Source organism: Petaurus breviceps, unplaced genomic scaffold (genome assembly GCF_028583685.1).
Source record: "Petaurus breviceps papuanus isolate PSGF00001 unplaced genomic scaffold, PetGlider_PUasm1.0 688, whole genome shotgun sequence".
NCBI lineage: Eukaryota > Metazoa > Chordata > Mammalia > Diprotodontia > Petauridae > Petaurus > Petaurus breviceps.
The window spans coordinates 23,242,892-23,266,165 of record NW_027186457.1 but is presented as its reverse complement, the minus strand read 5'-3'; the positions used below and the strand labels follow the sequence as shown (position 1 = coordinate 23,266,165).

The window sequence follows — 23,274 nt, the reverse complement described above, 5'->3', positions numbered from 1 at the left end:
CATTTCTTTTTTTTTTTTTTTAAAGCAATTGGGGTTAAGTAACTTGCTCAAGGTTACACGGCCAGTTATTTCTGGGTGTGGTGCTGAGTATCTGAGCCCGGATTTGATCCAGGTCATCCCTACACTGGAGCCGGTGCTCTTACTCGCTGAGGCACCTGGCCGCCCCTAAGCAATTGGGGTTAAGTAACTTGCTCAAGGTTACACGGCCAGTTATTTCTGGGTGGGTACTAAGTGTCTGAGCCCGGGATTCGATCTTCAGGTCTTCTCAACACTGGAGCTGGTACTCTTACTTACTGTGCTACCTGGCCGCCCTGTTTTTCACCATTTCAAGAAGGAATTAACCAATGAGCAATGAAAACTTCCACTTGTGTGTGTGTGTGTGTGTGTGTGTGTGTGTGTGTGTGAAGTTGGAATACTGAGGGTCATGTCATATAGACAGTATCATATACCTAGTTCTAGTTCTGTCTTGGGAAAGGAAAAAAAAAGGTATAAATTACATGTATGGAATCAAACTGTTAGAGAAATACTTTCTCAATGTATCAAAGAATTTTATAAACAATTCTGGCCCTGGTTCCTAGATAAAAAAAAAAAATTAGAGTCAGATCCCAGACCTGTCACGAATTTGGTCCCTTGTCTTTCCAAACACTGGAACGTCAGAGATAGTAAAAAGCAAATCTAAACTGCCTCACTGGTCAAAAATCCTTCATTTCATATAAAAGTCCCTAAATTAGCAACCAAGGAAGAGCAGTATTACTATCAAATATGGTTATTCTCTGTACAGGTCAGACCAGATCTAGGTACCCCATTTCACAGAGAACATTGATAAGCTGGAGAGGACAGCCAGAAGGGTGAAGGACTTTGAGCTGGTGCCATCTCAGGACCACCTGAGTTTAGCCCCAAGAAGAGCAGACTAGGGGCATTTGGGACAGTTATTTTAAGGGCTGTCCATGAAAGAGGGATCAATTTGCTCTGCTTGGCTGGCCCCATGGGCAGAAATGAAAATGATGGTTGCAAACCTTCTTACATGCTATACCAATGGGAGCCATCATTTTATTGGGAAGGGGGGCTGGAGTAAATTCAACCCACATTTATGCTGCTGCCTCAGTGATTCAGAGACAAACTGGGTTTCATTTCTTTTTTTTTTTTAACCATGATTTACTGTGAAGTTATGTTTCACACATGAATGGGATTTTAAAGCTAGAAGGAACCTGAGAAAACATTTAGATTTAAAACTGGAAGGGACCTCTTAGAAATCATTTAGTCCCATTCCCTTGTTTTGTAGATGAAGACATTGAGTCTCACAGGGATAAAGGGATGTAATGGGAATGTAAATTTTAAAGATCTTCCCTGCCCCTAGGCTAAAGTGCACCTGGAGCCTGGGGTGGGAGGCTTGTTTTTCAGTAGATACTTTTTGATTGGACAGTGGGTCCAGAGGGTTGTTACATTCTCTGAGCCAGGAGAAGGCTATATAAACCCTGATTTGAGGCTTTGTTTTGGGGCTCACTTTGAGAAGTGTCCTGTGATTTGTTCAGATAAGACTCTGGGAAGCTGTTGTTGAGATGACGGCTTTGAAAGACCCAGATGTTGATTTGGTATGGATGTAATGGTTGGACAGTTTGGAAAACTGTCTCCTTGATCTGTTTCTCTGTGTTGATAATTCTGTCTGTATACACTGAAGTTTGGGGTGCTAACCTTTTTCCCCTGAACTAGGTAAACGATACATATTTGACTGATTAAAGTAAGCTTGTTAACCCATTTTGAGTTGCTTTCCTTTAACAAAGCAGATCCAAGAACCTGTGTTGGCGGACACCCTGGGGACGCTGGGGTGCTTGCTGCTACAAGGGACTTCTCTAAGGTCAAAGAACTAGGTGTTGTCAGAGCTAAGACTTGACTCTCAGTCAGTGGGACCCAGAGCTCCTGACTCTCAATCAGTGGGACCCAGAGGACTTGACTTTCAGCCAGTGCTCTTTCAACCAAATGATGACACTGATACCAGGCACTACTCTAAGTTTTAAATCTTTCTTCAGTGATTTGCTTTTTCATCCCAGGACCTGAAGTCTAAAAAACATGCATTCTATTCATCTGCTCATAAAACACATACACACTTTAAATAAAATTAAAATCCCCCAGGGAAACTCAAAAGGCAAAATTTTATGAGTTACTGGGTAGACACTGATTTATTTGTGATTATCTGAATAAGAGGTGACTCTATGGGGTCCAAGACCAAGCAAAATCTTTACAAGGAAAGTGGCAAAGGATTTAGAACTTAAGATACTTGGTGCAGTTCTCTCATTTAACAGATGAGGAAACTGAGGCCCAGAGAGGATAAATATTCAAACTGATGGATTGTGCAAAGTGCAAAACTGGGATTCAAATCCAGACGTCCCAACAGGTGATCTAAGTGTTTTTTTTTCCTACTACACGACACAAAATCAAATTTTAAATCAAAATTTCTTATGGGGCAATTATCTCTTTAGGATCTAGTTAATCAGGAAGTGCAAATTAGCTTCTAGAGACAAGAAGGAGGCAGGGTAGATTAGGCCCGGATTTAAGAGTTGGGAAGACCAGAGTTCAAATCTTGCCTCTCACACTTATTAGAATGTCTCTGGGCAAGTCAAAAATCTTTCTCAGCCTCAGTTTTTTATCTGTGAAGTGGGAATAACAGAATCTGATCCCCAGGGTTGTAGTGAAGCTCGAATGAGGCAAAAGCTGGAGAGTGTTAGCAAAGTGCCTGGAATAGTAGGCACTATGCAAATGTTGTTATTACTGAGAAAATCTTTAAATTATGAGGGAGTTTCAAATGGTCTTTCTCTGTAAGCTCACCTGGCTTGTGAATATGCTAATAACATCAATTTTGGGGACATGGATCCTCACATTTTATTGGAGTATCAAAACAAAAATACCAAAAATACCTCCTTGCCCCCACCAATGACCTTATCAAAAAGACTTAAACTATTATGTTGTAAGGTAAGAAGACAGACAGTCTCAAATATGTGTCAACTATTTGTCTCAAATTTACAGATATGTAAATTTAAAGATTTTCAAGTCTCATTTAAAAACAAATGGAACCCTCACTTTCATCCTGCACATTTTAAAGTGTCAAAAAATAAAAGTTATAAGGACTTGGTGTTTATAGAGAATTTTTTTCAAATTTCTCTCTTCTGGAAAAAAAAAACTATCAAAGACAACAAATATTCCAACCAATAGATATTCATAAAACACAGTTAAGCAGTTAAAGAGTTAGAACATTTTTTCATTCTGCCATAAAAACAAAACAAAACAAAAAACATGAAATATACTAGACACAAAATTAGCCATGGAAATTCGTTAATTTATGCTCACACTTCAGAATTACTCAAGTTCTGCTGAAAGGGCTTAGGGTTCATGTTAATGGCAAAGTAGCTGCTGCAGAAACCAATAATTTAATGAAAGCATGCATTATTATCTGTTCCAGTAAAGTATTTATACATGCAACAAGTCCTATGGTAAAAAAATTTTTTTTTTAAATTCCTTCTCTATACAGGACTGGAAATAAATCTGATGCATTCTGTCTAGTATGTGGGAAGTGGAGACACAGAGTACGGGATGGAAAGGGTCTATTTTTATAACATATCATTTAGCATCTGGCAATTGGCCTATAAAGCAGCATGCCTTGCATTCCTCAGCCAGTGACAGAAAAAAGTCACAAAAAGAGGAAGAGAATGATCAGCGGGATGAATCAAGGTACACAGAAAAGACCATGCTACAAAGCCCAGGCATGAAAATTATATATTGATCAATATCATATTGATTGCCAATGAGAAGCCCAATGTGATTAAAGCTACCCTAAGCAGTAATCTAGGTCTATTAGAACACAGTCTAGAGTGCATGGGGTCATACATGTTTTATATGCTCTGAGGCAGATTTCAAATGTATAAATGTAGGTTTAACTCTATTAGTGGTACTGTTTAAGGAACAGTCTTCTGCTTCTCACTTTGGTGTTTAAATGACTGAGTCATAATAGAATGGCGCGTGTACATGTGTATGTGTGTGTGTATATTTATGTTTTATATATATATATATATATACATAAAAAGTAAATGACAGCAGGTGTTACCATTATGTTGTCAAAGCCATCCTGAAGGGGCACAGCAGAGTTACAGAAGTCCTATAGAAAGGGGACAGCAAGAAAATGGTAGACAACATACATAAGATTTCTTTTCTCCTATTGGGATTGGTAGCTATAATACATATGAAATATGAACTTTCTCACTTTAACCATTAAATATAAACCAATCTCTACTTAGATCTTATTACCAATACATCTCTCACATGGTTAGAGAAACTTTTGGGAGGTCCCAGTTTTCTTTAATGGGAGCCAAAGGGACTTCTCTTCTAAGAATTCATTAGACTCAGTGGTGGTCCAAAGACAGAAGGGAAAATGGAGATTCTTCAAAATGAAGAAAAGTTTTACTCTGCCCATACATCCCAGATCATGATAGGAGGTCAAAATTCCCCTCAGCCCAATTCTTTCCTTTTAGCCAATATGGGCCCTTGGTTCTGTTGGCTACCACACTTTAGTAGCAAAACCATGAAATCATGGCATGTATTGCCAGGATGTACATTATATTTGTTATCTTTTAAAAATACCAACTCAATTAGATCATAGTTTTAGTTTCACAGTCAATTAACCACAAAAAGAAAAGAAAGACATCTCAGTTGCCCAACTCAAGACCAGCACTGTTTAGGTACTCACTGGGAGACAGTTTTAGATAAAGACAACTGATAACTTGTTAGTCACTGCTCCTTTGTTAGTTAAAGGAATTCCACGTTTAGTCATTTTTGGAGTAATGCCAAAGTTGTAAATGGACAACTGACATGCCAAGGATTAACTGCAACACTTACTCTTGCTGATGGGAGAGGGACAAAAGCCCCTCCACCCTATAGGAATGCAAATTTACTCTGTAAATTACTTAGAGAGTAACAACTTAGACTAACTTCTATTCTTGCCATTGTATGAACAGTAAATATAATCTACAATAAATGGGAATGTAACTATAATTTACAATAAATTGGGAATCAGGTTGAGGTGTTCCCCCCTCCCATTGTCCAACCATTGTGCTTACATATTTTATCAGTGTCCTCAAATAAATAATTTGAACATTGTCAACATTTTTTTTCAAATTGAAATAGGTAGAGAATTAAATCCATTAAGTACACAGGAGAAATTACATGATTCCCTAGAGATTCTACTGTCTCATGTGATGAAATCTTAGATTTGTTTGTTTAGGATGTCTTATCAAAGAAAGCATGGTTGTTTACTCAATGTGCCCTGAAAGGTTAGAGAGAAGGCCCGCTTGTCTCTAACTTGTGATGTTAACAGCAAGACAGGGAAAGAAGTTACAAGAGAACCCCAAATGTTCCAGGATTCAGAAAGTCATGTCTTAAGGATCAGCTGCAATAAATCATCTCAGATGCTGTACGGGGGAAGCACCAAGGGGGTGGTGTGTACAGAAGTATCAGGCTGCCAAGGTTTCCCTACAGCCACCCAAGGAATGAAGCTGAACTTCTAGGAGATGCTCTGAAAACTAGGGGCTAACTAGGCAACTCTCTTGTAAAATCTTTAATAATCACTCAGACAACTTTAGTGCAGGCTGGGGTTTTCAGGAAATCAGTTTTGTAGGATGAGTAATGAATATGCCATATTCGAGAAATCCAAATTCCTTTGAGTGAGAAAATCACTAAGAAAAAGAGTTTCTATTTTACTGTTTCTTCCAAGAATGTTTTCTATTACTCATCACACATTTTCTTGCCTAACTGCGAATAATCATGCCACTGTTTGGGAAAGAGAACATTCCCACAGAAATCCTACTTGTGAAATAGAAAGAATACTACCCCTTTCTCAGTTCTATTCAGAAAGAATAGATTCTGAGGCCTAATGATGATGCAAGTAGCTTAGAGAAAAGCACACATATGGGACACTACATGCCCAAACTCTGTAAATATCCTCAAGTCCACATCATTGTACTATAATCTCATTACATGTCTCTGGATATGGGCCAGAAGGAATAATTTTTCTTGTGTAATATTGGATTTGATCAGAATTTCAGCAGCTTAGAACCTGGTCACACTTACAAACTCATAAGGATAACAACTTCTTAGAACATATTTATATGATGGTATGATGATGCTATATATACATATATGATGATATACATTTTAACTTTTAGGAAATTCTAGCCCACCAAATATAATGGATTAAAGTGTGGAGAAAATAATGTGTGTGTGTGTGTGCGTGTGCGTGTGAGAGTGAGAGAGAGAGAGAGTGTGTGTGTGTGTGTGTGTGTGTGTGTGAGAGAGAGAGAGAGAGGGAGAGAGAGATTCATGCAGTTATTATTTATTAAATGTCTATGAAGCTCCAGGCATTTAATAACCTACTAGGTGTTGGGCACATAAAAAACAAAATGAAAACGGTTCCTATCCTCAAGAAGCTTACATTCTGTGGGGGGTAGGGGAGAAGGTAAGTGGTAGGGAAAAATCCATACACTGATGTGTGAGGACAAAAAATATACCAAAAAGGCTGGGAATAGGCCTAGGAGAAACAAAAAGGGCCTCCTGTAGCACGTGGAACATGAGTGGGGCCTGAAAGAAAACCAGAGGTTCTAAAAAGCAAAGGTGGGGAGGGGGAACACTGCAGGCTTGAAAGATGGGCCAGCCAATGGCAGACAAGAGGGAGGTGGAATGATCTGCCTAGGGAACATCAATGAGGCAAGTAGTTGGGAACGTGGACTGTGTGAAATCCCTTTAGCAAACAGCTTAAGGGAAAGATTGTAAAGGTCTTTCAATGAGGAGCAGAGAAGTTCACATTTATAATAAATAGGGGGATACTGAATCTTCTTAGGCAAGGAAGAGATATGATTGGATCTCTGCTTTTGGAATACATCTGGCCAGCATCTGTGTGGAGGTTGGTTTGGAAAGGGGAGAGGCTCGAGGCATGGTAACAAATTAGCCTCAAAAGACCCCCAATCCACCAACAAATGGATTTCCTGACTTCCTTCCAGTCTGCTCAAATCTCACTTCCTTTAAGAAGGACTTCCTGGTCCTTGGTGCCTCCCCTCAGCATCTTCAATTTTTCCCGTCCACCATCTTGTTTTTACACTGTGGCCTGAGTGTTGCCTCCCCCATCAAAATCTGAGCTCCCCAGACTAGGGACTGCTTTCTGCCTTTTTTTGTATCCCCACCCAACACTTATCCCATTGCCTTCTACACAGAAGGTGCTTAATAAATGCTTGCTGACTTGAGGTGTCTAAAGTTCATCCATGCTGAGACATCCTCCATTCAGCCACCATAGTGATTTTCCTAAAGCACAGGTCTGATTATGTCACCTTCCCCATACTCCCTCCAGGAGCAAATACAAAATGTTCTGTCTGGCATTCAATGCCCTTCATAACCCAGACCCCTTCTACCTTTCTAGTCTTCTAATACCTTACTCCCCCAGTGGGCATTCTTTAGTCCAGTGAGACTGACCTCTTGGCTGTGTTTCTCTCATTTCTTGGCCCTGGGCATTTTCTCTGCCCATTCCCCAAGCCTGGAATGCTTTCCCTTCTCTCTTCTATTGACTTTCCTGGCTTCCTTTTAGTCCTAACTAAAATTCCACCTTCTCCAACTTCTCTTAATTCTAGGGCCTTCCCTCTGTTAATTATTTCCTATTTATCCTGTATATAGCTAGCTTTGTATATATTTGTTTTCATGTTGTCTCTTCCATTAGACTATAAATTCCTTAAGGGCAGGGACTGGTTTTCGCCTCCTTTTTGCCTGCCTGGCTCTTACCACTGTGCCTGTGCTTATAGTAGGCGCTTAATAAATGCTAATTTTTAATTTATAATAAATTATATATATATTATATTATTTATATATTTAATATATATAAATATATATTTATAATATATTATATATAATAAATTATAAATAATTTATAATAAATTAATAATTTAATTTATTAAGACTAATTGCTGTCTTCTCCATTAGAATGCCAAGTTCCAGGAGGGCATGGAAAGTTTTTGCTTTGTGTTCCTAACCCTGAGTAACCATAGGGACTGGTACCTGGTGTGTAAAAAATATGTGCTGGGTGACAGAATTGCTTCAATCAGACTTATGCAAAGAATGGAAGAGAGGATTTTCTTTAGTCTCCAAAGAAAAGTTTACAAAAGAGTGAAGCAGAATAGGCAACCTTTATCTAATATAAAAAGAGCTATTTATATTAGTATAAAGATGAACAAGTCCTCATTTTTTTTAGGTGATCTAACTTTTCAGCATCCCCAGACAACTCTCTAAGGATGTAAGGCTTACTCCAGATAAGTTGATAATCTGCATCCAACACATGGAGTGAGAGTTTCTACTCTGAGAGTCCCTAATGCTGAAGAAATCATGGGTCTGGACCACGAGTGGTCTGTCCATTAAGAATACACCCATAGCAGCAGCATAATGATTTCATTCAAACAATAATACCCTGGCTGGTTAAGATGGTTATTATAACATTTCTGTGTGTGCGGGGGGGAGGGAGTGTTGGTTAAGGTGGCCATCATAACACTGGGGAAGGTATTGGTTAAGATGTTCATAATAACATGAGGAGGATTGGTTCAGATGATTATTACAACTCTGGGGGCAATGAGGTTGGTTAAGGTGGTTATAACATCAGGGCGTTGCTTAAGAAGGTAATTATAATATTGGGTAGATTTGGTTAAGATGGTTACATAACATTGGGGGGTGTTATAAAGATGGTGATTATAACCTCTGGGGTTTGGTTAAGATGGTCAGTATAACATTTTGGGGGAAAGGATTATTGTGGTTGTTGATTTTGTTTGGAGGAAGGGAGTGTGAAGTGTAAATGCAGATTTTTACAGAAAATTACAGTGCTCTGAGTGCCTTTTCTACAAGGCCTTTTAGAAGGAAACACAGGAAAGGTCAATTTAGCTCCCCTTAAAGCCCTCATATTTCTAACCCTGTTGGGTCTGGGCTCATCACATAACCGTGAACTTCTCTGAGGACCTTTTGGCTGTGTTTGGGCTACTTTATTCATGAGAAGTTTCATTGTTCAACATTAGTTAAGGTTGATATGTTTCCCTTGGGAGTAAGTGGGCAGAATAAGGTCTTTAAAAACTAAATTATATAAAAATGTTTGTTTTTTCACATTAGAAGTGGGGGGTCTATTAATTCCCTCGACTTATAAGCCAACATTTTTTTAAAAAAACAACCAAAACACTTGACAGCAGACTATACAGTCAGTATTTATACAAGCTCATGGTTAAAGGATTAATTTATTTTACAAGAATGCTTAGACATAAGGTCATAGATTTTTAGTTAAGCTGATTCAAGGGGCAAAACTGCTGGGTCTCTCTTTTTTCTTTTCCTTCTTTATGTTTATGGTCCAGACCTCTGATTTCATTGGCAAAGGAAGTTACGCTATGGAAACTCCCTCTAACCAAAGCAGATTTGTCATTTGTCTGTACCGTTACAGTCTTAGAGAGTAGCCTGGCCAGTGAGAGGTTAAGGGACTTGTCCAGCGTCACTGTTCACATGGGTCTGAAAAAGCACTCGAACCCAGACCCTCCCTCCTCCAACACCAACACTATCCATTGTGCTACTCTGCCTTTAGGTCTCTTGTTAAAACAGCATGTTTTTGATGGAACTTAAAATCGCTGAAATAAACATCTTTTTAAAGACAAGAAGCTCTGATTCACGTATTTTATTTTGAGCTAGTTTAGACATATTTTTGCTAAAGTTACAGACCGGCTTAACCCAAGCACCAGCTGCTTCCATGAAAAGTCCTTTGGCACACTGATCACCTTCTCCCTGGGATGCTCTCATCTCACATCTGACTTATCTGCATACATGGTAGAGCCTCTTAGTAGAATGCAATCTCCTTGAGGGCAGAAGGGGTTTGGCTTTTGTCCTGGATCCCCCAGCTTTGAGTACAGAGCCTTGCACACAGCATGTGATAATAATGAATTGAACTGTGTATATATACAATACATGTATGGAGGTGAAAACCCCTGAAATCTTCACTTCAGCAAATGTTTTTAATAGAAAGCCAGGAACTTAGTCACTTGTCTTTCCACATGCTCCATGAATTCTGTTAAATTGAAATAATCTATGTGGACTCTGGGAGAAGGTGGGAGGTAGAGGGAGAGAGAGAGACAGAGAGAGAGAGAGAGAGAGAGAGAGAGAGAGAGAGAGAGAGAGAGAGAGAGAGAGAGAGAGAGAGAGAGAGAGAGAGAGAGAGAGAGAGAGAGAGAGAGAGAGAGACAGAGAGAGAGAGAGACAGAGAGAGACAGAGAGAGAGAGACAGAGACAGAGATAGAGAGAGACTGCGACAGAGAGAGGGGGAGAGAGGTCCAAGAGAAATGGGATTGGGCTCCATTCCATCATCTGTCACGTGTCCCTGCTCAGTTTCACCTCCTGAGATGTGATGCAATGCCTGTCCATATTGGAAGCTTGGAGGTGTCAGCCATAAACTATCCTCTGATACTACTTTGTCTCTCACTGGTGTGTTTTTCCGTCAGTGTGACAAAGGACAGAATTTCAAGTCCCTTAAGAGCGATGTTTCGGCCACAGCTCAAATTAGCCAACCACTGCCTTTGATGATCCTGTCCTTGATTCCAGACTTCTACTGTCTATATCATACTGTTAAATCCCATTAAGAAGTGAATTTTAAAGAAGTTTATGTGCCATGATTCACATGTTGACATTTTTCATGTAGCTGCAAACAGTCAGATGGAATCAACTATATTTTGAAAGGGGTATATTAGCAAGAGAGTTGTCAAGTTTCTTTTAATTTTTTTGAGGAGGGAAGGCAGGGCGCTTGGCGTTAAGTGACTTGCCTAAGGTCACACGGCTAGTAAGTGTTAAGTGTCTGAGGACAGATTTGATCTCAGGTCCTCCTGACTCCAGGGCCCATGCTCTATTTGCTGCATCCCCTAGCTGCCCCACAAGTAGATTTTTTCAAAAGAAAGTAATTTCCTCTAAATGATTCTATTTTCTTTCTAATCTATTTTCATTAGAATTTAATGAAAACTTCCCCCTTGTTCACAGAAGCTGAGCCAGACCCCAGAAATATATAGTAGATGTGTAGCTGAAAAGCTGAGTCCCAAAGTTGAAGTCACACAATAAACTTCAGATGTATAAAGACATCAACTATACTGCTTGAATGGGCCCTGACATCCTTTGTCTAGTGTTTATTTCCTGATCCAGTCCAATAAACAATTCTACTGTTAATTTCCCAAATCGTTTATCCACATACAGTAGAACTGTCCTTACTGATGCCTCCTTGAGCATGTAATTTTTTTTAACTCTTTCTATCTTTGTTTCCTATACATTTTTAAAAAAATGTCTCCCAAACTCTGAAAATCCTACAAAACCTAGCATAGTTTCATGCATCCTGTAGTTTTGGAAGAGTAAGTCAATGAAGTTGATGGAATATTTACTGTCCTGAAAGTTCAGTGGAAGGCACCGTACAGTGATCTAAGTAGAGATACTGGATTAGACCCTGACCTCGAGGAGCTTACAGTTTAGCTAGGGAGGTCAACAAATAAATCTGAAACCACTAGAGAATAATTACAAAGCAGCATTAGCTACAAAGGTAAAAACAGTATTTTGGTGACTTCACAAGGACTGAAGGGATAGAGAGCAAGGAAGGGATTAGAACAGAGGTAGGATTAATCAGGAAAGGCTATACAGAGATGCCCCTCATTCCATATCTTGTGAATGACAAGAGAATATCATTCACTTTTAAAGCAATTTAAATATATCTGCATATGCTAATAAACCTAAGACATTGAGAATTTCTCTTTTACTGAAGTGACTGGTAAATGCAGAGAGGTGGAAAAAATGTACTGGGATTTATGCCGTATGTATAAAGAAGGACACAGATGCTTAAGCTCGTGCATGTATGTGCATGGATAAATACACGTGCAAAGTGCATGTTGCACACACACGTACACACACGCACAACACGTGCAAAGTGCATGTTGCACACATATGTACACACACAGCACATCACTAGCTTCAGGAGGGACTGAAATGCACAGCACTCTGCTGGATTTGGACAAACCTGTTGGAAAGGTCTTGTTTGGGCTTGTTGCCTGAGAAGCCGCTGCTGCTGCTGCTGCTGCTGTTGCTGCTGCTGCTGCATGAGTTTCATCTGGATCAGCTGCTGCTGGGACGTGATTGAGTGGATGGAGGGTGGCTGCATCATGGTGCCGGAACGTCTCTGCAGCATGTTGGAAAGGGCTTGCTTTGTGTTGGTGGGGACGAAGGAACCTGTGGGGTCCAGGCGGGAGCCACCTAGAAGGAATTACACACGTAGGGAGCTTTCTCAAGATCCTGCGTACCAGAGCAACGTGCCGTAGAGAACCCTAAGCCTCTAGAACCATACCGACTTCTGTCAAGTGTAGAGTCAGGAAGGAATTTGGAAAGCAACATTTAAACAAATGTCAAATAAATGAATGAATGAATACATAAATATATAACAAATAAACACATGTTTATGGGTTTGAGTTAAATGGGTTTGCCTATGTGGTTCTAGACTGACCAGGGGTTTTTGAGAATTCAAATACACCAGTTCACTGTGATTCTAACTTTTTAAAGGCTAAAAAAGAAAGGCAGCGTGAACAGTGGATGGGGAGAGGGCCACTTTATCAGGAAGACATAGGTAGGAAGTCTTGCCTCTGAAACATAATAGCTGTGTAATGTTAAACAAGTCACATAAGCCCCCAATGGCCCTCCTTCTGCCAGGTCTCTAAAGTTGAGGATGAAGAGGGAGGGAAGAGTGGGAGAGGTAATCAAGACACATTTATTAAGCACCTACTATGTGCTGGGCATTGTGCTAGGCACTGGGGATACAGAATGGGGCAAAAGACAGTGTCTGCCCCAAGGATCTCGCAATACAAGGAATAAATGTCATGGACAATTTGGAAGGCTCTCACACCTAACAGTCTGGTCTCAGAGGGCAGAACCAGGAGCCATAGAACAAACTGTAGAAAAATAGATTTTGATTAAGTCTAAGAAATTTTTTTTAAAAAAGCTTTATAATAACATGAGCTGTCCAAAAAAAAAAAAAAAGAGAGAGAGAGAGAGAGAATAGCCTTCCTCTGGAGGGGAAGAATTTTCTCTGGCAGAAGGTCTTCAGGCAGAGTTTGGGGTGGTCACTTAATAAAGATGGTTTTGAGAGGATTTTTGCTCAAGTATGGGTTGGACTAGCTGATAATAAGGTGCCTCATTTGATCCAGACCCCAGGTTTGAATCCCAGCTCTGCAACTTATTACCTGGGGTAAATGACTTAAAAAAACAAACAAACAACTCTTTGCCTCAGTTTCCTTTTCTGTCAAATGAGGATGTTGAACTAGTTGGCCTCTTAAGGTTCCTCCCAGCTCTAAAGGACCTCAGAGGTCCTTTCCATTCTAAAATTCTATGATTCCATAACAACATAACCCTCAGTAAACAGCAATTAAATAATCTCTGGTCTTTATGGCAATTTTAAAATAAAGGGCACTCCCCTCTAATACCCTAAAATGTAGTGAGTCTAGCTCAGGCGATCTTCCTTCAGGAGTCTGTGCACAGAAAGCAAAAGCTTTGGCTACAGTTTCACACACTGTGCATAATTAACAGACAATTATTTTGGGGTTAAAAAAAAAGAGGAACTCTAACATCAGTTCTAGCATCTTCTGTGTATTTTAGGTTGATTTATGCAATCCTGCTTCTGCCTGGTGAGTCAGAGCAAAGGATTAATCATGGAACATCAGGCTTAGCAACATTTCAAAGATTTTGACAAAAAAGTTCTGGCACACCCCAAAACCAGAAGTCGTTGATGTGTTAAAAAGAGAACTCAGCACTTCTTGGCTCCTATTTTTAAAATGAACCTCTCATAATCCTGAAAAAGAATGTCAGAGACTAGGAGAATCAAAATTGCTTAATGTCACATGGCAAGTTGTTGCTTCAGAAAACACCTTTCACATTTCAAAGCTCATCCATTTTAAAAAGTAGAACGACAGTCTCACCCATAAAAAAAATATTTTACACATATTTAAATAGAAGTTAATCATTATTCTTTGAAAAGAAACATTTTCTTCTTATGGAAAAGAAATAAAATTCTCTTGGGGTTAATCGATAAGGATAACTATAAATCAGAAAAATGTCCAACTATGACAGTAGCCATAACCGCTGTCTAAACCTAACAAGACTATTGAGAGAATAAGTTGAATAAATTGTACAGGCAAAAACTAAAATTATAGTTTTACTTTAAAGAAAGTGGTATGCAAAAGGTGTCTGACACACAGTATTCTTTTTTTTTTTTAAGCAATTGGGGTTAAGTAACTTGCTCAAGGTTACACAGCCAGTTATTTCTGGGTGTGGTGCTGAGTGTCTGAGCCCAGGATTCGATCCCAGGTCATCCCGACTCTGGGGCCAGTGCTTTTACTCGCTGAGCCTCCTGGCTGCCCCTCAGCAATTGGGGTTAAGTAACTTGCTCAAGGTTACACAGCCAGGTGTTTCTGGGTGGGTGCTAAGTATCTGAGCCCAGATTCGATCCCCAGGTCATCCCGACACTGGAGCCAGTGCTCTTACTCACTGAGCCACCTGGCCGCCCTGACACACAGTATTCTCATCTAATCTGCCCCAGCTATTCAAAAATTGATCAACAGGGGCAGGTAGGTGGTGCAGTGAATAGAGCACTGGCCCTGGCATCAGGAGGACCTGAGTTCAAATCCGGCCTCAGACACTTAACACAAAACTAGCTGTGTGACCTTGGGCAAGTCACTTAACCCCAATTGCCCTACCTTCCCTCCTCTAAAAAGAAAAAAAAAGATCAACACAAAATCAAGTAAATTTAAGTAAAATAACTGGCTTTTATTCATGTAAAAATCCATTGAGCATTTATCTACCCTTTAAATGTACAAAATACTGTTCTAATCAGTATGGAAGATGGAGAAATAAAATATAGGTGCTACCTGAAGGTATATTACCATGCTTTGCTCTAAAGATGATATGAGTAGACCAGACAATGTGTGTGATCACTTTCATTTATAATCAGCTTTCTTTCAAGATCAATATTAATACATACACATACAGGTATGGCTTTTATTTTAAACAAAATGAAGAGGCATCCTGGGAGAAATTCTGGTGTTTTAAGCAAAAATATTCATAAAATATCAATAAAAATTTCATGTTATTTTTTAAAAAGAGCCTTGTACAGCCAAACATCCAATGCTGTATTCCCTGAAGTTGTCATATTTTTCAGAATTTCATTGATTTATATTGTTGTTTCAAGTCTATTAAAAAAAAAAAACCTTTTGGGGAATGGAGAAAAAAAACCTGATGCGTGCCATAATCTTGCCCCATCTTTTGCTTACCTGGTGCAAGCGACTGATTCTGCAGGAAGAAGCCAGGCTGTTGCGGCTGTCCCATAATGTTATAACCCCACAATGCCGACTGAGGGTGGTGCATCATTTGGGAGGAAATTGGTGAATAATTGGCAGGCACTCGGTATATGTTGTTCTGTGGATAGTCCTTCAACATACACGGTAAGAAGAAACGTTATTACAATCCCCATACTACATGAATAATGCAGATGCTTCCTACAAAGTTATCTGAGACACATCCTCTTGTAGGCCATGAAGCTATTTTTAAAGATATGAAGGGGAGAGAACGCCAGTTAGCATGCTCTCTGCTCATCTCTCTCTGTTTTAAAAATCATCCAAAGGGAAAGATTTTAGCTAAAATATACTGTTGTGTTCTGCTTTTATGCTATCAAATGACTGACGATGAACACACAGCAAAGTTAAAACATTGTGCTCTATCAGAAACCCCAGCACTGAGGCCAGGTCCAAAGGGACCTAAAACTCATCTCAGATTTTCTGGGCAAACAAAGCAGGGCCTGACTTGAGCCATCCCTCATGTGCAGCAGTGTGAAGCAGACAAGTGTTGCAAGAGTTAAAATCAAAACTACACGGGGAGTGAAGGCCAAAAAGAATGTTTTGGTCCCCTCCACTTTCAAGGGTGGCAACAGGGAATCCTTATTCACTTTTTGGGTAAGAATTTGCAGTTTAATGACATTCAGAAAAAATATTTGTGTAAGAAAGAATATTTAGGTTTATGAGAACAAGAAACTAATGATTGTGATTAGTCAACACCATCTTGTAACTGTTTTTCAGTCAGGTCTGACTCTCCATGATCCCTTCTGGGCTTTTTTGGCAAGGTTACTGGTTTGCCATTTCCTTTTCCAGCTCATTTTATGGATGAGGAAACTGAGGCAAACAGGATGAAGTGACTTGGCCAGGGTCACACAGCTAATAAGTGTCTGAGGCTAGAACTGAACTCAGGAAGATGAGTCTTCTTGCTTATGCCCACACTGGCAGTAACTGGTAGAATCCAGGTTCTATACCTCTAAATTCAGCAGACTATTTTTCAGCGTAACAGTCAACCAAGGGGTCCTTCTTCTGGCTAGTGCTGTTTAAATTATAGGGAAGTCTTTGATAATTCTGATGTCAGGGGATGGGACCAATGGCCAACAATGGGCCAACCATGTTATAACAAGCTCAGATGTTTCAGGGCAACGTGCTCTAATCACTATATTCAGGATTCTGTGTGATTTTTTTATTTGAGTGGGTCCTCTTATACTCACATCAACTCTTGAATTTGATTTTGTCTTCCGCTTCCTTCCTTTTGTTTTCTTCTCCTCATCAGCTGCAGTTTTTCCCTGATCTGACAGCTCAGCTGATTTTCTTTCTGGTTCCTGAGAGACTGGTGTGGTTGGCTCTTCCTCTTCCTCCTCAGGAGGCAGAGGGAGAGGCTCGAGGTAGTAGCTTCGGGGCTTGGGGGTAGGGTGGGTGTGGTAGAGGAGAAGATGATGCTGTTCCTCATATTTGATCACCTTTCTGTCCACTCGAACGGTCCCAAACCAGGCCCAAGAGAGTGGAGCTGGATTTTTGTGACCCTCAAATAAGTCCCATGGGGATACCTTCTGTTTTGTGGACACCTGGAGACCCTATTTGCAAAAGAATGGTATATGAAATCACCAAACTTAACCAAACCACAAATTAAAAGAAAAATATTTAAATAAATTTATTTAAATACATAATACATTATTAAATTAATGAAATACAATTGATTTAAAAAATTAAATTTTAAGGCAAATATATTTAGGGTAGATTCCTTTTTTTTAAAAAGGCAATCAGGGTTAAGTGACTTGTCCAGCGTCCCACAGCTAGGAAGTGTCTGAGGCCGCATTTGAACCCAGATCCTCCTGATTCTAGGGTCAGTGCTCTATGAACTATGGTGACCCTTACTTAGGATATATTCTAATCACACTTTGAATCAGTGCACATACTCAAATTATACTAATATAAAACCACATCACGACCCATCTCTGCATTTTAGTATGGCTATTAATCAGCCTGAAATGCATTCCCTCCTGACCTCCATCTCACCTATTGCTTGGCTTTAACCTATCTTTCCAGGCTCACTGGACTCCTCCTGGTCTCTAGGATCCAGCCAAACTGGCCTTTCTACTCTTGAATCCTCACTCAGAACACTCAATCTCCCATTTCCATGCTTTTACACCAGCCTTCCCCCATGCCTGGAATGCCCTCACTCCTTCCTTACCTCCATCTCACTGAGAGATGGCGGTTCAAGAAGCGTCTTCTACATGAAACTTTTTCCGATCTAACCACCGGTGCCCTTTCTCCTAAGCTCCCACATACCTAACTCTTGTCTGTATATGTGTATTTATTCACTTCATATTTACGCTCTATGTATTTTTACACATATCTGTCATCTCCCTCATTAGAATATCATGATCACTGAGCAGGGACTGTATCATTCTTTGTACCTAGATCCTAGTAGAGCACCTGGCCCAGACTACAGCATAAATAACTGCTTGTTTAGGGAGGCTCTACATTCCCCTCTCTAAATAGATAATAAATTCCTTGCTGATTATCTTGTCCATTAGTTATCTGTAGTAGTTTTATACACACACACACACACACACAGACACACACACACACACACACACACCCCAAAATAACATTTGTACTTAATTTTTGGAAATAAAAACAAATCCACTTCCTCATCCCCCGCCTTATTTCACTGAAAGTTTCTCCAACACTTCAATAAAAATGGTTTTTTTTTGTCTAGTTACAAAGGGAGGCTATTAAACACCTATGGATCCATTTGTTAGTTATTTCTGTCAGACACTCCAGTATCCTAAGAACCAAACTTCCTTTTCCATTGAGTTTTCTATTCATTTCACTACAACTCCTTTTCAGAGCACAAATCCCTTTCCATCAGTCCTATGGAATGGCTTATGTTAAGTCTAGAGAGGACAAACAGAAAATGATGCTTTGTACTAAGTCTGTTGATATTTTTTTTTTTCTGAGGAATGTGCAAAAGAATTTTAGTCTAAATTACACCAAAAATAATATAGTCATCATTTAGAACCACAGGTCAGAGCTGGGAGATAGAATCTAATCCAATTGAGGCCCATTGAGCTAAATTATCTTGCCCCTTATCACAAAGGTAAGAGTCAGAATTCAAACTCAGGTCCTGTGATGACAAACTCAATGCACCTTCTGCTGTCTCTTTCTGTATTTTAAAGCATCTATCTCAGTACCTTGAACATAGTAGGTTCTGACATGTTTGCTAATTTCCTGATAATTAATAATCACAATAATCAATTAACCAATAATTATTAGTTAACTATAATACAATTATACAATAAATTAACATTAATTATTAATTAGAAGTATTTATACTATAATGGTAATAATAATTAACAATTATTAGTTACAAACAAATATTGGTAAATAGCATCTAATCCAACCTCCTCATTTTCTAGATGAGAAAACCAAGGCCCAAAGTGCCTGGCCTAACATCACCTAGGCAGTAAATGGAAGACTCAGGATTTGAAACCAGTTCCGGTGATTACAAATCTGCCTTTCTGTATTTTAGAGTACTCATCTCAGGGCCTTAAGATAGACTCTTAAATGTTTGCTGATTTGTTGATAATGAAAAACTCTGCCCGATTTTAAGCAAAGTTTGAGGATAAAACTTTACTATTGTCTTGTACAGAATCAGAGTTGTTCGTTAACTTTATGCATTTATTTATAGAATGCCCTAAGAATTTGATTGATTTAAACATGATACTTGGCTCCATTTTTATAGCATTATTTGACAGTTTCACAGCAAATCTACAGATTACTAAGTACTTTTCACACACTATTTTCATTTTTATCTTCACGAAAGACTTGGGCAAAGGCTACAGCACAGCATGGCGGACAGCTGGTCTTACAGCCAGAAGACTCAAGTCGAGTTCAGTCTCTGACATCTACTGTATCTGTGAGCAGGGGCAAGTCACTTAAAACTCCCAGTGTTCTAGGCAGCTCTTTAAGAATCACAGAGATCCAAAAAAAAAAAAAAGACTCACTTACAGAGATGGAGCTTCATCACCTGGAAATTCCTTATCCTCATGAAATCACAGGCCTAAGTCCCCAGCCCTATCTCTAAAATCCCTATGACAGAGGAAGGAGGACAGACCAGGTAGTATTTCCATTTTGCAGAGAGAAAAACCATGGGGCTTAGGCAAATGATGTGCCTGTGAGCTTTCAGAGATGGCGACTGTCAAAGAGATGGCATTCAGAAGCAGATCTGCCTCCAAACTTTCGACCTTTTCTTCCCTCCTCCCCATTCAGAAAAATGTTAAGCATATTATTTTTGGTGTAATTTAGACTAAAATTCTTTTGCAGACTCCTCAACAAGGAAAATATCAAGAGACTTAGTACAAAACAACATTTCGATGATTTTCTTCTCTAGACTTAGCATAACTCATTCTATACGACCGGCAGAAAGAGATTTGTGCTCTGAAATGGAGTTGTAGTGATTAGAACTTTTCCCATTACTGAGCAATTTAAAGATTAAAAACCCAATAGGCAAAGTATCCAGAAACCATAAAACCAAGTTACCCCAAGAGGGTCTGCCTACTGAACTAGAAGACTTCATCAATTACTTGGGATGCCCTGGTATTGCTGCATTCAAAAGCATATGCCTTTCTTGAGCCCAAGGCAAAGCTGGAAAAGAAAGATAGGATATATATATATATATATATTTAAAGAAAACATTTACTCTTGCCTGTTTCTTATCTATGGAGTCGAATCCCGCGATTTTGTTGCCTTTCGTATCAATCAAAGACCCCATAGGCTCACAAGTGATGACGTCACAGGTCTGCTTGGGCAAAGGCAGCAGCTGGCGAACTTTGTCGATGCTCTCTGACCGTTTGTCACCCAGCTCTTTCTAGAGGAAAAGAGAAGTGTGAAGGAACATTACAGGGACTGCAGAAAAGAAATGAGGAAGCTCCATTATGCAATATTTCCTTTTCCTTTGTATAGATGTCCTTAAGAAGTTTATTTTATGCTGTATTACAAAATAGTGGTGTGTGTGAGTGTGTGTGTGTGTGGTTCAGGGAAAGGGAGGGGGAGGGCACTGTTAGTTTTGATTTTTTTTTTCATTTCTTCAATTCAAGGCAAAAAATAGTACATAAATAAAAGCAAGGCACCCTTGTGTCCAATAAAGGACACGGGACTAACATGAAATCAGAACACAGGCGCTGATCCCTGAATGAAAAGCTCTCTCACGTGCAAGCGAAGACCACAAGCTCCTCTCAGTTATTTTGGTGGTAAGGCAATTGAGTAGTTTGATTTTTTTTGGGGGGGGGCGTTGTTCTTTGGATATGGTTTTTACTGGAAGTGATGTTTATGGTTAATGAAAAGAAAACAGGTATTAGAAGTTTCTAGCAACGGTGGCACCATCTATCTCAAGCCAATTTTGACATTCTGCTTAGTTCTTCTCAAGGTACCTTCTGAAAAAATTCTCCCTGTGCTATAAAAAAGAGAAGTAATGGTAGAGGTAGAATCCTGAGGGTTTCTGGGGGTTATACATTGGACGGATAGGCACAAAATTCAAAACATGAATCCTTTTAATCATTTTTCTTTATCAAATAGGATATAAGAAAAATTGTAAATGACAAGCGTACTTTCAATTTCTTCACTAGATTCATGTAGGCTCTCTTGTTTTCTTCGGCTCCACCCTGGGAAGAGCTTGACAGGTCAGATGCTAAGGTTCCATTGATCAGGACACCCAGCATGTCAAGAACCGTGGTGAATAATTCACTAGGAGGGGGGTAAAGATAAAAAAAAACAACAACTAAGTTTCATCTCAGAAGAGTAATGAGGACACTCATAAGTTACAATTACTTTCTTTCAATGCATAGATGCTTTAATGTACCCAGGAAAACAGGTTGTTGCAGAACAAAAAGGCTACACCACACATGCAGGAAGAGAAATTTGAAATGATAAAAACAAAACATACTTGTTAGTCTGCATGTCAACAGTTCCTGAAGTAATGATCTGAAGGAGCAGAAGGGCCCAGTCTGTGGTCCACTGAGTACTTCTTTGCACAGTGTCAAACATTCCTCCTACCTACCATGTAAAATACAATAGAAGGTTGCATTATAGATAGATAAGCAAGCGGAAACACCACCACTATGACTCTCGGCACTCTGGGGGATTAGTCAGGGTCTGATCGTTGGCGGGCTGCTCTGGTCACTCTCCCCTCCTGCTTTCTCCCTGGCTTCCCTTTCCCCATTTGTTGGGGAAAAGCAGTAAACTGTAAAAGAGTCAAGATTCTTTATGTTTGGAAAATTCGAGCTAAGTTACAGTAGAGGAGAAAATGAGAGGTCAGTGAGAACTAGAGAAAAGTCTGGTTTACAATTTGATAATCAGCATCTTGGGGCTTTTAGAAAGACCAGAGCTGGGTTAGTAAAGCATTTCAAAGCAGCCATCCTAATCATTTTAGGACCAGAAACCACCCTCTCTCCCCCCACTCCAGACTTCCTGACATTCTCTCCATGTTACAGATGAGGAACATGAGACCCCACACCTAAGTCAGTGACAGACTAAAACCAGGACGAGAACTCGTTTGATGGGCTTTCCAATTTCCATCGTAATTCAGTCTTCATTGTCCTAGCCTACCTCTCTGGTCCACCTAGAAGAGGTTCAAGACCCCCAGGATAGACAATGTCTGACATCCCTGCTGTGACCACCTAGGGAAGGGAGGCAAGAAAAAAGAAACCTAACAAAGTAACTGGGACACAAGCAGATAGAAAGAGATAATGGAATGAGCCACTTTGTATTACACAGTCTACACGGAGAACCAGAAATGAAGAGCCATTTTCATCTGGTTAATTTCTAATTTGATCCATGCAACAAAATAAGAAAACTCCCGGTATTTCTCCTACCAAATTAAGACGTAGCTGTAACGCCTCATGCATCATCTGCCTTGCTTTAACATCATCCTGGTAACGTTCTTCTCGCCAGTTACTTAAAATCTAAGATGGAAAAATAAACATTTTTTCCTGTTAGAATTAGATTTTTCTTTTGTATAGCACTAAAATGTTTCTTTCATTGTCCTCCGATGGCAACTCCAGACACTCTGGTGAACGGCATTTATTGGAGAACAACAATTTTTTAAAAGCAACAATATTATACTGTAACATTTATTATCTTCTTTTATTTTATCTTAGTAATTTGCTTTCCTCTCTCTTAGCTATTCTTCCTCTTCCTTAATGTAAGAATTCTCTAATTTCACTGCTTCTCTGACCAGGAACAGGGGCAGGTAGAGGAAGTGAAATCCAAATCAGTCATTTTCACTCCCTCTTAACACTTCTGATAGGAAGGTGGCTTTTTTGTGTTACGTATTTTCAAGGGTGGGGAAGCAATACAAAGCAAAACAAAGGTTCCCAAAATGTGGTCCAGGGACCTCTATGAGTCCTCAAGATCCTTTCAGGAGGCCTGCAAAGTCGAAACTATTTTCATAATAATACTAAGATGTTTGAATTTCAAGTAGAGTAAATATTAGTGGGAGCAGTTAGGTAGCAGTAGATAGAGTGTGGGGCTTGGGGTCAGGAAGACAAAGTTTTGAGTTCAAATTTGGCCTCAGACACTAGCTGTGCGACCCAGGGCAAGTTCTTGGGGGTGGCAGTCCTAAATAATTTTTTTAAAGTATAAAGGGATTCTGTGTCCCCAAAGTTTGACAACTGCCAGATTGCAGAAGGTTTAGAATCAAGTGAGAGAAGAGGAAGAGAGTATGGCATATTCTTTGGTAGAAGAAATATAAACATCCCAGATTCTAACACAATCAGATGAAACGTCCCATAGGACTAACCCTCTGCTTTTGTATCTGGAAATGAACTTA

The 23,274-nt window shown here is 39.6% G+C and overlaps 2 protein-coding genes across 2 annotated transcripts in view; one reads left to right on the top strand and one right to left on the bottom strand.

The window, feature by feature from the left end:
• MED12L (mediator complex subunit 12L) overlaps nt 1-23,274 on the bottom strand; it is a 393,990-nt gene that overhangs the window by 18,757 nt on the left and 351,959 nt on the right. Inside the window, exons 32-38 of the mRNA XM_069104779.1 lie at nt 22,319-22,408; nt 21,391-21,500; nt 21,056-21,191; nt 20,155-20,316; nt 16,655-17,017; nt 15,384-15,540; nt 12,089-12,321 (exon numbers count right to left, since the gene is read on the bottom strand). Coding sequence (XP_068960880.1) covers nt 12,089-12,321; nt 15,384-15,540; nt 16,655-17,017; nt 20,155-20,316; nt 21,056-21,191; nt 21,391-21,500; nt 22,319-22,408 — 1,251 coding nt within the window. The remainder of the gene's footprint in view (nt 1-12,088; nt 12,322-15,383; nt 15,541-16,654; nt 17,018-20,154; nt 20,317-21,055; nt 21,192-21,390; nt 21,501-22,318; nt 22,409-23,274) is intronic.
• The window catches only part of P2RY12 (purinergic receptor P2Y12), a 65,296-nt gene continuing 62,486 nt past the window's right edge, over nt 20,465-23,274 (top strand). The window contains exon 1 of the mRNA XM_069104771.1: nt 20,465-20,698. The gene's annotated coding sequence lies outside the window, so the exon portion shown is untranslated. The remainder of the gene's footprint in view (nt 20,699-23,274) is intronic.